Source organism: Vespula pensylvanica, chromosome 1, assembly GCF_014466175.1.
Source record: "Vespula pensylvanica isolate Volc-1 chromosome 1, ASM1446617v1, whole genome shotgun sequence".
NCBI lineage: Eukaryota > Metazoa > Arthropoda > Insecta > Hymenoptera > Vespidae > Vespula > Vespula pensylvanica.
Window position 1 is genome coordinate 4,959,055 of NC_057685.1, and position 12,204 is coordinate 4,971,258.

The 12,204-nt window shown below is 29.5% G+C and overlaps 5 protein-coding genes across 8 annotated transcripts in view; 2 read left to right on the plus strand and 3 right to left on the minus strand.

The window, feature by feature from the left end:
• Positions 1-462: 462 nt before the first annotated feature.
• On the minus strand, positions 463-5,056 carry LOC122633363 (activating signal cointegrator 1). 3 transcript variants are annotated; one of them, XM_043821183.1, is made up of 11 exons: positions 4,879-5,056; positions 2,925-3,014; positions 2,722-2,834; positions 2,442-2,557; positions 2,243-2,342; positions 1,855-2,122; positions 1,473-1,773; positions 1,230-1,390; positions 1,009-1,130; positions 761-952; positions 463-688 (listed from the first exon to the last, which is right to left on the minus strand). In XM_043821183.1, the coding sequence occupies exons 2-11, from the start codon at positions 2,993-2,995 to the stop codon at positions 615-617; spliced, it is 1,518 nt and encodes a 505-aa protein (XP_043677118.1). In that variant the 5' UTR covers positions 2,996-3,014; positions 4,879-5,056; the 3' UTR covers positions 463-614. The 3 variants fall into 3 exon arrangements, with proteins under 3 accessions (XP_043677118.1, XP_043677112.1, XP_043677103.1); XM_043821177.1 differs by lacking the exon at positions 4,879-5,056 and adding an exon at positions 4,462-4,585; XM_043821168.1 differs by lacking the exon at positions 4,879-5,056 and adding an exon at positions 4,321-4,449.
• Positions 3,136-4,304, plus strand: LOC122633385 (UPF0545 protein C22orf39 homolog). Its single transcript, XM_043821208.1, has 3 exons — positions 3,136-3,497; positions 3,651-3,815; positions 3,972-4,304. The coding sequence occupies exons 1-3, from the start codon at positions 3,447-3,449 to the stop codon at positions 4,191-4,193; spliced, it is 438 nt and encodes a 145-aa protein (XP_043677143.1). The 5' UTR covers positions 3,136-3,446; the 3' UTR covers positions 4,194-4,304.
• Positions 5,057-5,070: 14 nt separating the features above from the next.
• Positions 5,071-12,204, plus strand: part of LOC122632685 (protein phosphatase 1E) — a gene marked incomplete at its 3' end in the record, with an annotated part of 53,460 nt that continues 46,326 nt past the window's right edge. Inside the window, exons 1-6 of the mRNA XM_043819811.1 lie at positions 5,071-5,633; positions 8,665-8,774; positions 8,871-9,082; positions 9,164-9,352; positions 9,445-9,588; positions 10,695-10,791. Coding sequence (XP_043675746.1) covers positions 5,449-5,633; positions 8,665-8,774; positions 8,871-9,082; positions 9,164-9,352; positions 9,445-9,588; positions 10,695-10,791 — 937 coding nt within the window. The remainder of the gene's footprint in view (positions 5,634-8,664; positions 8,775-8,870; positions 9,083-9,163; positions 9,353-9,444; positions 9,589-10,694; positions 10,792-12,204) is intronic.
• LOC122633393 (fatty acid-binding protein, adipocyte-like) lies at positions 6,525-11,164 on the minus strand. 2 transcript variants are annotated; one of them, XM_043821220.1, is made up of 5 exons: positions 11,015-11,164; positions 7,714-7,920; positions 7,431-7,603; positions 7,232-7,336; positions 6,525-6,708 (listed from the first exon to the last, which is right to left on the minus strand). In XM_043821220.1, exons 2-5 carry the CDS (start codon positions 7,781-7,783, stop codon positions 6,649-6,651), a joined length of 408 nt encoding a protein of 135 aa, XP_043677155.1. In that variant the 5' UTR covers positions 7,784-7,920; positions 11,015-11,164; the 3' UTR covers positions 6,525-6,648. The 2 variants fall into 2 exon arrangements, with proteins under 2 accessions (XP_043677155.1, XP_043677163.1); XM_043821228.1 differs by lacking the exon at positions 11,015-11,164 and having other exon boundaries at positions 7,714-8,006.
• Positions 9,583-10,472, minus strand: LOC122633378 (cilia- and flagella-associated protein 299-like). The gene has a single exon (XM_043821195.1). The coding sequence runs from the start codon at positions 10,425-10,427 to the stop codon at positions 9,720-9,722; it is 708 nt and encodes a 235-aa protein (XP_043677130.1). The 5' UTR covers positions 10,428-10,472; the 3' UTR covers positions 9,583-9,719.

A 12,204-nucleotide genomic window follows, 5' to 3' on the forward strand; every position in this document is an offset into this window, starting at 1 on the left:
TAATTAACACATGTATCGAGAGAAACACTGATTAAACTATTAAAATTAAAATCGAACTTTGGTAGAATATTATATATATAATATTTTTGTTTTTATAAAACTACTCCTTTCTATATTTCAGAAATTAGAAAAATATTAATGTATATTTAATATATCAATTGACTATTCTAATATCTGAGAGAACTGATATTTTTTCATTAATGATGTATTTAAATAGTGGGATAAGTGCAGCACAACAGAAAATAATATAAACTGTACAATAAATGTAAAGATAATCGTCTTACAATAATTGTGCTTACATAACATGCAATTAATTTTTTAATAATGTTATTCACATTGTAAACAGATAATAAATTACGTTTTGTATACATTGAAAGAATTATATTTTGATAATTGTTTCTTTTTTATATGAGTATTTATATTTAATAATTAAATATGTATTTATTAAATCATGAATATTTTGGGAAAAATTAAAGTAATTAATTGGTATTTATAACGTTATTTGATTCTAAAAATGTATTTATTTGGTCTATATAAGATTATCATATGTGCGTAAAATTATATCTTTAAATATATAAATGCATAAACATATTTAAATTAGAGAATGTAATAAATCATTCTTTTTTCTCCTTTATAACTTTTTCTAAAGATTTCATAGCAGCTTGATGAATTTTGTTATCTAATTTATCTGCAATGAAAAATTCAAAATAAAATAATTGATTTTTATTATAATTGTTAAGAAGATTATAAAATTACTTACAGATCTTATGTTTTCCTTGTATAGGAAATTTGATAGGAAGAGTATAACAATTCTCACAAATAAAAACATAAGGACTTTCACTTTCTCCTTCAGGATACATTTTTCTGTACTGTTCTTGAGACAAAACGTCAATAACTGTTACACAGCCTAACAAAGAACCAGTAGGATAGTTTTCCGGAAATTTGATTTTCTCTAGAAAAATAAAAAATATATGATACCAAATAAAAATAAAAAAACTTTTCACTTACCATCTTTTAAAACGCGATACATATGTTCTACTTCTGAAATGTCTTCTTTAGTAGGTGTTTTAGCTGTTGATGCTATCCACAATCTTCCTCGATGAGAAGAATACCATGTTCGACCCTCGTGACTTATTAATTTTAAAAAAATATATTTATTATAACATAATTAAATACTGCAGTAATGAAGTTATACATTATGTTATATAAAGTTATAGTGCTATACTTACAGTTTTATCCCTGTTACCAACAGTGAAGCATATGGCTGATGCATACTTAAACATAAACCTTGATCTGTTAATTCCAAATATTCTTTGTCCTGAATTTTACTATTTGCGTTTATGCTCAATGTTTGTTTATTAGTAGAGCACTTTGCTTCTTGTTTAATATACTATATGAGACAAATATCACCTTCAGTTTCTCTTTTATTATTTTCTCAGCTAATATGATAAGTAATAAGATTATGTATTTACCATTGGACTGGTGAAATCTATGTTTGGATAAATATTGCTATTTTCTGGATCAGTATGCAACATCATTTCATATAGATCTTCAAGTTGATCTTCGTTGAATTCACGATTCTCCTCGTGACCAACAAATACTTCTCTACCAACAAAATCTAAAGTTACTTTTCTACTTAAACGAGATGCATGTTTTTGGGCACTGATTTCTTCTTCACGTTTCCGTAATCTTTCTCGTTCTGCAGATGTGAGCCATGTACTGTTTGTTTGAAAGTAATCTGATTCATCGTCAATTACTTTCGTACGTCGTGCACTGTGCATTCAAAATTTTATTGATATAAAATATTATAATAAGACATTCATTGTATTATTTAAATATTGCATTTAAATATACCTATTACGATCATATTCTAGAAGTTTATCGCGCTGTTTAATAGATTCTTCCAAACCCTTATTGGGTTTCCGATCCATTAATTTATTATATAAATCATCAGCTTGCTTTGTATTACTAGAAAGTATAGCTTGTTGTTCGCGAGAACATACCAATGTTCCACAAAAGAAACATGGACCAGATCCTTCTTGAAAACAAACTATTCTACCACAATTAGTACAATTATTTATCAGAGAATGCTTTCTTGCTTCACAATCACATTTATGTCTACCTGAAACATATACAGTAAGAATTAAAAAATTCAATACTATTATGGATGTATTTGAAACCATCAATACACAAACACACACAATATTTATTGAATATATTTATTCAAATTATATCAACATACCCTTTAATAAAACAGTTTCTCTATCACGTCCTTCTTGCGAATACAGGTTTACAAATTTTGGTTTCTTTTTTTCTGTTTTATCTGTTTTTATTTCTTGAACCTATAAACAAATAATTTTGCAAGATCTTTTAAACTATTGAAATCATTAAAATAAAATCGAATTTTATCTTAATTATCATAGATATTTGAAAGTATATACCTGTATGTTTTCTTTGCTTTTAGTCTTATTCTTTTTTTTTTCATTTTGCCTTTTCTTACAATCTTCATTATTATCATTTGTTTTCTTATATCCAGCTGGATCATTACAAAAAGCAGCTATAGTATATAAATTTTATTAATATCTTATTTAATAAAATTATTACTCTAATGAAATTCATATGTATATGGATATGTATGTGCGTGTATATATATATGTATAGTTCGTGCGCGCGTGCGTGTGTGTGTGTGTATATATATATATATATAATTACAGTACTAACCTTGTTTTTTCTTCAATTCTGTTATAAATTGTTTATGTTTTGGATTTTTCAAATCCAATAAAGTTTTAAGATATTCGTCTAAATCTCTTTCATTCCGTATTTTTAAAATATAGCTAAATGTTTAAAAAAATTCTTTAAAAACACGTTTCATAAAAAAACAAAAATTGTATAATTATAAATATAGTAAACAAAATTATTCTTACTGTATCAATTCTTCTGGAACTGGGAAGTCCAGTAAACTAGATAAACTTTCGTATATCCATTCTTCCATCATTATACGATTGAGAATTTTCCTAACATATGCAGTAAAATAAATAAGTAAATAATTTTTCAACGTTTTTTTCTTTACACATATAATCTATAATTTAAGTACATGACATATCTGCAAAGCAGATGGCGCAATAATACGTCAGTTTAGTGATTTGATTATATATGTTTCATATCGTTTATTCGAATAGAATTAGTATCCTATAAGTATCGTTCGTATATGGATCTGTAAGTCACGTGTTCAACGTATCGTAACCTAAGTAATTTTGTTTTATAAATATTTATGAAAGAAATTATAAATTGTCATGGCGAATTGTGAAAGCGTTAAAGAGATTTTGATTAATAGAAGATTTACTCATGTAGATCGATGCATGTCCTATGAATAGAAGAATTAACCTTATCGAAGAATATTTTTGCTGATAGTTCATTAAAATTTAATACTTCATATTATTGTAAAAATGTCTAAAGTAACGCCAGAAGAAAATAATCAATTTAGGCATGCTTGGATGGCAAGTATTTTTTTATATATTATAAAATAAAAATATTATATATACTCACAAACATTACATAATACATTTATTTTGAGTCAATTATATTTATTTATAATTCATCAGTTTCTAATAATATAATATAACTAATATAAAATAACTTTCATTTTCCAGATAAGACCATGTGAAATATACAAAGATGAGTACAATGAATGCAGGTATTGGAAATCCCGTTTTCATCAATACTTTATACATGGCTATAAGATTGATTGTTCTTCATGGGAAAAGGATTTTAAAAATTGTGAAATTTGGCAAGAAAAAAAATCGGAAGAAGCATACGTATGTAAATAATTATATAAAATTACTTATTTGTATAAGATTCATTCCTTATTCCAAGAATTTTATTTAAATTGATTAACTCTAGTTATTGAAGTTTTGAAGTATAAATTCAATACAATAATATATTTGAATCGATAGAACTTTATTTATTTTTAGAATGCAATAATAGAAAGTGAAAAAGAACGTAGAATGAATAGATTAAAAGGACATTTTGGGAATACAATATGGAAAAAGAGAGATAAACCACCGGAAAATTGGAATAGTCCTTTACCCGAATGGATGCAAGAGAACTACAAAAATTCTTATTTAGAAAAGATGAAGACCAAAGAAGCGCAAGAGACATCAGAGATGATAGATAAATACTGTGTCATAATGTAGTTTTCTTTTTTGTCATACATTTATAAGTAGTAGTAAATAATTTTCTATCGCAAATTAAAAGTGAAAATTGTTAACTATTACTTCGAGATACATGTAAATGTGAACTTGGTATTCTTTGAGTACTTACGTAATTGAAATGAAAAGGAAGAGATAAAATCGAGCAAAAAGGACGAAGTAAAATAGAAATATGTAACGGGTAGGAGAAGCAAAGGGAATGCTAGAGGGAGGGGGAAGAAAAGAAGAGGTAAGAATAACAGATCGTACGCACGCGGAAACTTGAGAGAGTATCGTGAAAGCACGTGGGCGTGCGCGTAGTTGTGTCAGTCATGCGCAGCTGAAGATTTTTTGTAATTCGGTTACGCTGCTACATAAGTGTTTACCCTCACTCCTTCCCAGAGAGAAAGAGAGAGAGAGAGTAATAGATGAAGTAGGAAAGAGAAGGAGAATGCGAACGATCACAAAAAGGCGACTACGACGACACCCGGTGGAAGGCATGAGGAACGCGTTATGTGAGCGGCAGCGGGGTGCATCCTCCTTGAACAATCGCAATTAATCGTATCATCGTCATCATTATTATAGAGGAGAAGGAGGAGGAGAAGAAGAAGAAGAAGGATATTCGACAATTCTCGTTCTATGGAAAAGCGATCAAAACTCAATTTTCGTTGGATAGACCGCGTATAGTTACCAAGTGAGGTGTCCGCGCCATGTTGAATGGATGACGCAATCTGTACACAAAACATCGTGCGTGTATTTCGAAGGGAGCGGTTTCGACCAACGAATCACAAAGACTTTATAGCCTTTATATTCTTCGACGCGACGCAACCTCCCTTTTCTTTCCTTTCCCTCTCTCTCTTACTCATTCACTCAGTCCTCCCCCTTCTCCATCCACCCTTTCTCCCTCTCTCTCATTCTCTTTCTCGCGTCCTCTCATTTATCTACTCGCTCGTGTATAGAAAGGCGCGTCACGCGTCGATAGAGTAACGATACGTTCTCGTGGGCAAGCTACTACGAAGATAGATCGTTGGTGTGACTCATTCGTGTTTCTTCTTCTTCTTCTTATTATTATTATTTTTATTCTTATTCTTCTTTCTTTCTTTCTCAATATCAAAGCGAATCCCTGTCTTTTTCTTCGATCTTTCTTCGAGCAATCGTGCCTCGTCGCCGCTCGCGTCGTCTCACGCGTACGCGTACGCGTGCGCGCGGCCGCGCGCGTAACTTTCGCATCGACAGAACGAAAGATACAAACGACGAGAGGATGGCCGCGAAAACTAGTAACGATCTTGTTGACTATCTCGGAGAATATAGACGATACTTCGAGGAGTTCGTTAAAAAAATTAATCCGGAGGATCAATTGCCTATGAAGGTTAATGCTTACAGTATCACCGAAACGGAACTCATTGGTGAGATCATCTACTTGACGCTGCAATACATCAAACAACCGTAAGTATACTATCTGATTATGTTTCTTTCTTTTTAACCTTCATTTCTCGTTTTCTTTTCTTTTTTTTTCTTCTTCTTTTTTTTTTTTTAATCTTTCTATCACAGATACAAATATTTCAATAAATTCGTATTTCTTCATGCGTCGTTCTAATTTTATTATAATCGTCATTTAATTTTCCCGCTCTTTGTTAAAATTTAAATCGCAATTCGCCGATTGGCGTAAGCTAGTTCAACGTACGTTATCGTGTGCTCGTTGTGTCTCGTTAATCTTTGAACGTGGGTTTTAATGACAAGAGTGAGAAAGAGAGAAAGAAAAAAGAAATAACTGTATCTATAAAAATGGAATATCTTTAATATTTTGGCGCGAAGATCTTGCATTATTTTAAAATACACACACACACATATATATATATATATACGTAATATTTTCTTTGCGTCATCTTCTTTCTTTGTACAATAAATAATCATTGCAAAAATAGTCATATACGAATTTAATAATAAGAATATATCTGTTTTCTAAAAAATCATTATGCATCTTCCTATTTTTAATACTTCCCTTGCGGTTCGCCAATAATCCTGTTAACCACTGAGTAGCAAAGCTGAATTTTTATAGACACGAATCATTGTTGTAATCGACTAAAAATGTAACGTTTAGTAAGCGTTTTAAAATATATCAAGGTCTGAATAATTCGTTATGACGTAAACAAACGTCAAAGAATTTCTTTTTACTCTCTTTTTTTTTTTTATCTACCTGTAATATTCATCGCGTATCACGTAACATGTGACTTGATAACAGATAAGCAATAGCAAACATTTAAAATATAATATTATTAATCATTTTATTAATCATTTTTTTTTTTATTTATTCATTTATAGAATTATTATATGAGTTACATTAGAACGATAAATGAAAATATCAAAAGAGTGTACATAAAATATACACACCTACACGCACATATATATATATATATAATATCTGTACTAAATAAAAAATCATTAAGATGTAGTCAAAGATTTAAGGAAGTCGCTTAAAATATCGTTTTGCCATAACCTCGCTTTTTTCGCTAGACATCGTCTGAAACAAAAAAAAAAAATAATAACATTTATATATATATATATATAATATTTCTTATAAGAAGAATCATATATCAATGAAAAATATTTTTTCTTCAAATATCAATCTTATTCTTCCAGATGGCACAACTCTGTAAACTTTTTGTTATCACATTTTACAGTTTATTTATTGATTCTTTTGTTTGCACTTTTTATGTTGGCATTTTTCATATGTTGTTACTTAGAAGCAAGATCATTCGACCATGATCATTCAAACATATATATACTATATACTATATACTATATATATATATACACACACATACTATATGTATATATACTTATATGTAATATACGTATATCACGAAGTGAGATCTTACGAAAGTTGATTTAAAAAATGGTGTTTTTTATTTCTTTTTTGTTTTTTCTCTTTTCTTTCCTCTTATTAGGTTATAAAAAATAAAAAAGAAAAAAGTATAATAATGAATCAGCATGAAATCATTAAAAATCGAAATAAAAATGATTGAATTAGTAGTATAACTTACCAAGACGACACTGTCGTCAGTGAAATCATACTTCCGTACGATTTTGCTGTTATCAGGCCTGTATGATACCGTCACGAGACTGTCACCATCCATTGTTGTAACATTCTAAAGAAGTATAAGAAGTATGTCGTATACGTAATGCATGAACTTGCAGAATATGTGCAAATTCAAGTTAATGAGAAAAAATATCGGTGATTACTTTTAATGTTTCACCAGAAGGTAAACCTTCGTCATATTCTTCTCCAAGAGCAAACGTTAATTCTATTGTACGCATCATAGATACAGTACGAATCGTCCATTTTTCTCCTTCGTTTGAAATTTCCAAACGTGGACTTGCCAAACCCATCATTTTTCGTGCGATATATGGTACCCCTATATATAAAATAACGATTACGAGATATAATATATTTCTATATTATGTATTTTCCAAGATATTATAGAAAAAATAATAAAATTTTTCTAATTCCTAATCAAAATCCTACCTAAGTCTTTGAAGTATTCGTCGATGTTTTCATTACGTTCGTGTTGATAAGTTCCAACGATCGGTGCCATTTCTTAATTTTTTAATTGAAATTCGTTTGTAAAAATAGTGTTGAATATGTTTCTTTCAAGAAACGTCTCGTTTGTTTTTTATTCGCTTCCTTTTCGTATCTTCCAATAAATTTTTTCCTTTTCGATATTCCGTTTTCCTGTTAACGATCCATCGAAATGAAATTGTACAAAGTTTCGTAATCTCTTGATTATCTGCGTTGGTCGCACGTCGTACTATCGTCTCTGCTTGCGGATAATTTTTTTCGAAAGATTTTTTTTTTTTTTTTTCTTGGATATTTCTTGATACGCATCGAATCGTTACAATGTACTTTGTCATTAGTTAATAAACTTGTCATATCTATTATTATGATATGCTATCTTTTACCATCTATTTCAAGAGGCTTTTAAATATTAAGTTTAGAGCGTGTGTATGTGAGAAAGAGAGAATTTCTGATAATTAATCGTTAAAATAATTTTTCGATTCGAATGACTCATGATTGGTCAATTTATTATGTTTTCCTTCCATATTAATGACGTCATATACTTTAGATAATTTTGCACCGAATTTGAATTTTTATTTATGTAAATGACAGAATTTTTTATTTTTTTTTTTTTTTTTTATTCCATTCTAATAAATTTCGAAAAGAAAAAGTTATTTTAATAGAAACATCTTGATACAATCACGAGGATATTTATAAAACCTAATTACGTTTATTTTATTATTGTTTTTATACGTGAATACGTTTTATAAAATTCTTTTATTAAAGGGGATATGCGACATATTCAGAGTGTTCGTATAATCGCGCGAAGTTAATCAACATCTTGTGTGTGTGCGTGTGTATTTTTTATATTTGAAATATATAATTCCGTGTAATTAATTGATGTCTTTTACGATTTTATAGACGTTGTCCACGTAATTTACAAGGATATCTCGTTCGTCTTGTATTGCAAGAAATAAAAGAATTATGCGAGAAACAACCGGAAGAATGTGGGTTCAAATTAGAAACAAAATGTGAGTAAATTTTATTCTTTACATTTATATTTATATATATTTTATGTGTTTTGACGAATCTATTAATAATTTTATTTATTTTCAATTATTTGACAGCATACGCTCCGCTCAAACTTATGCAAGCAGTTACGAGTAAAGTAAATGAAATATTTACTCGCTATTTAGACAATAGTAGATTAGCAATGTTACCCCCACCTTCTTCGAAATTGCCACCTTTGGCAAGAAGTGCCGCACTGAAGAATGGCAAAAGAAAAATGGAGGATAGACACGTAGAGATTTACGACCTACATACCATTTGTAATGTACAGGTGAATAAGCACTATCATCTTTTCATTATTTATTAATTTGTTAGTATCAATATAATGGTAAACATGCATGTTTTATCATAGAATGACTCCTTAGCAAGTTACTTCGCAGTATTTGATGGACATGGAGGAGAAGATGCAGCGGTCTATTGTGCTACACACCTACATCAGTATTTAGCAGAGAGTATATATTATCCTACAGATCCAGAGCGTGCCTTATGTGACGCTTTTCACACTACTGATACAAGATTTATCGAAAAAGAGAGAACGCAAGTAAGATTTTTTGTAGGAGTAATTTAATAAAATTATTCTTAAGAAATTATATTAATAAAATTATCTTTAATAAAACTATCTTGTTTTTCCAGAAAGTAATTGGAGGTACGACTGCAGTCTGTGTATTATTATTGGATAAAAAATTATATATTGCTTGGGTAGGAGATTCTTTGGCTATGCTAGTGAAACGTGGCAAAGTGGAAGAACTAGTATACCCTCATAGACTATCTCGATACGTAAGTAAATATTTATGATTATATATTTGCATGATTTTGATTACAATATATTTTATTTTTAAATAATAAAAGATTATGCATTTTTCTTAATCGTTTTTCATACGAAATCATTATTATAAAACAAATATTTTTCATTCAACAACAACTCTTCTAATTACATGATCGTATAAGATAACATGTTTATATGCATCACTATATATGCGTACTCTTGTAGTGTCTACACCTGGTGTAATTGCCTTTGGATCAACATTAATATACTTTCTATCATGAATATTCTTAAGTAAAAGGCCATGTTTTGAATCTATTACTGGTTCATAATTTGATGAAACATTTACTTGCATTTTTCCTACTTTCCAATGATAGTATGTTAAATCTGTAATTTTAGGCCAAAGCTTTCTTTTTCCTTCGAAATATGGTTGCCAATCTTCCGTCTTAAGTCTTTCGTTGTAGTCTATATAGCCTGACACTTCGACTTGAAGTCGCGGATTATGTCGTACAAATATAACGGTTGATAATACATGTAGTCTATTAGATCGTTCGCGGATTGCTAGTTCTTGCATAAGCGGGTCAAAAGGAATTAAAAATTCAGAAGTTAGATGATATGCTTTGGGAATTGGATACAACAAATCTTTGACAATTTGTAGACGTTGATAGAAAGTATCTTTATCTAAAGTTTCTCCTGTACATCTATAACCAAGTTCTGCTAATTGACTTGCAACTTTTGTATTTCTTAAATAACAGAAATCCACAGGAGTTACCAAAGAATTTAAATATTCTTCATAGTTTTTGAATTGTAATAATGTTCTGTCGCTATCAAGTTGTGTACCTGGAGTAGTCATTCTAGCACACAAGAACTTAATCTTTAGAACCTATAAATTTATAGTATAATTTTTAAATTACTTTTTGTTCTTGTTAATATATTAGAATTTAGAAATTTTTTATATACAGAAAGCTTATTAAAAAACTGAAGTTAGTTAATTATTCATACAAACAATTAAAAAGAGATGAAGGAAGGAACACATATGTTTATAGAGTGTTTATTAAATCATGAAATACAAACTGAAGAATATAATCTTTTTTTGTTTCGTTTTTTCATTTTTCAATAGGATGAATCCGAGAGGATACAACAAATGGGTGGGATGCTGGCGTTTAATCAAGGCACAGTACGAGTTAACGGAGTTTTGGCTGTATCTCGTGCTATTGGTGAGTAGTTTTATTGATTATTGTTCATGCAAATCACATATTGTTTCTGTTTTTCTTAAAAGAAAAAAAAGAAAAGGAAAAGAGAAAAAAATATTTTAATCTGTCGAAGCAAGGATGAGTTAATAAAAATGAGATAAAGAAACAGCGCAGTTTCAAAGGCGTGGCAATTATTTTTTTTAAATTAGAATAAACGTGATCATCAAAATCATTTCACATTACTTACACAAAGTTCGCTGGTAGACGATTTATATATCGCTTTCAAGCAATTGTCAGTTTTCCAACGACGCCCTGTCTCCCAGCAACCGTATTCACTATTTTCGGCAGATTATCACCAACTTTTTCTTTTTACGACAAATTAACTGATATTCTCCGACAGATGGCTTTTTCGGTCGATAAAGTCATCCCGTATATCTTTAGATAAAATTTGAAATTTACCGACCGAAGTTAAGGAATTATGATTCCGTCGATACGAAAGATATCTACGAAAATCTTTTTCATATCACAAATTATTGTAAAATTATTTTTTCGATTAATCATAGTAATAATATGTGTAAATTGCTATGTTTGATACTTAAATTTATACGAATCTAACGAAATGAATATAATGTTATTTTCGTGTTTCAAGGATGTGAATGATTGTAAAAATGTTAATTTTGAGAAAAAAAGATATTTATAGATTAAAATTAAATATTATTTTTACAATTTATAGCTAAAATAATGTAGTACCAGTTTCGTTTGGAGACCAAAATTTCTTCATTTGCATATATATACACATGTATTTATAATATATACACACACGCACGAAGAAGCCAAGTAGGGTCGAGTTCAACGAAGTGTCGGTCGTTGGCCAACTATGGCTTGGATGATGATAGAAAATAAGAAGAAAAAAAATTCTGGACGCGTGTCGGGTATCCTGTTCTTGGTTCCGTTCAGCCGCTGACACAATACTACGTGCAGCTACGCTACGAACGAATACACACTTTACTGGGTGGCATGTAGAATTATATGTGCGGAATAATTAACAATCTATTATACTATTTATGTGGTATAGCAAGTTGTACATACTTTATGATTAGGTAGTAAATTAAATGTCGAATTTTTTAAGTCGTATATTATCTTCGGTATCGACTTAATCATTTCTTCTGATTTTCTAAACAAATTTATAAGAATTATGAATTAACGTAACGAATACGATCGATGTGTGAAATCAACGCTTTATACGTCTAGAATCGTTATTTATCAGTAGAGATTCGTTACAGTGTATCTACTTTAATCTCTACATAGTAGAGAAGGAGCAACATAAATTTATAATAACCGGAAGCATTCTCAAGAGTTGCGTCGTTATTTAAATTAGCCAAGCTATTCATTAAATAGATAATTACATTTAATTAAGAACAGGTCGAACGCAGACAT

Coding starts and splice junctions, on each gene's coding strand:
- LOC122633378 (XM_043821195.1), bottom strand. CDS start 10,427: ATGACTACTCCAGGTACACAACTTGATAGCGACAGAACATTATTACAA.
- LOC122633363 (XM_043821183.1), bottom strand. CDS start 2,995: ATGATGGAAGAATGGATATACGAAAGTTTATCTAGTTTACTGGACTTC. Junction 2,835..2,924: donor GTTCCAGAAGAATTGATACA/GTAAGAATAATT, acceptor TTAAACATTTAG/CTATATTTTAAAAATACGGA. Junction 2,123..2,242: donor AGAAACTGTTTTATTAAAGG/GTATGTTGATAT, acceptor TATATGTTTCAG/GTAGACATAAATGTGATTGT.
- LOC122633393 (XM_043821220.1), bottom strand. CDS start 7,783: ATGGCACCGATCGTTGGAACTTATCAACACGAACGTAATGAAAACATC. Junction 7,604..7,713: donor CGAATACTTCAAAGACTTAG/GTAGGATTTTGA, acceptor TTTTATATATAG/GGGTACCATATATCGCACGA. Junction 7,337..7,430: donor CTTCTGGTGAAACATTAAAA/GTAATCACCGAT, acceptor ATACTTCTTTAG/AATGTTACAACAATGGATGG.
- LOC122633385 (XM_043821208.1), top strand. CDS start 3,447: ATGTCTAAAGTAACGCCAGAAGAAAATAATCAATTTAGGCATGCTTGG. Junction 3,498..3,650: donor AATTTAGGCATGCTTGGATG/GCAAGTATTTTT, acceptor TTCATTTTCCAG/ATAAGACCATGTGAAATATA. Junction 3,816..3,971: donor AAAAATCGGAAGAAGCATAC/GTATGTAAATAA, acceptor ATTTATTTTTAG/AATGCAATAATAGAAAGTGA.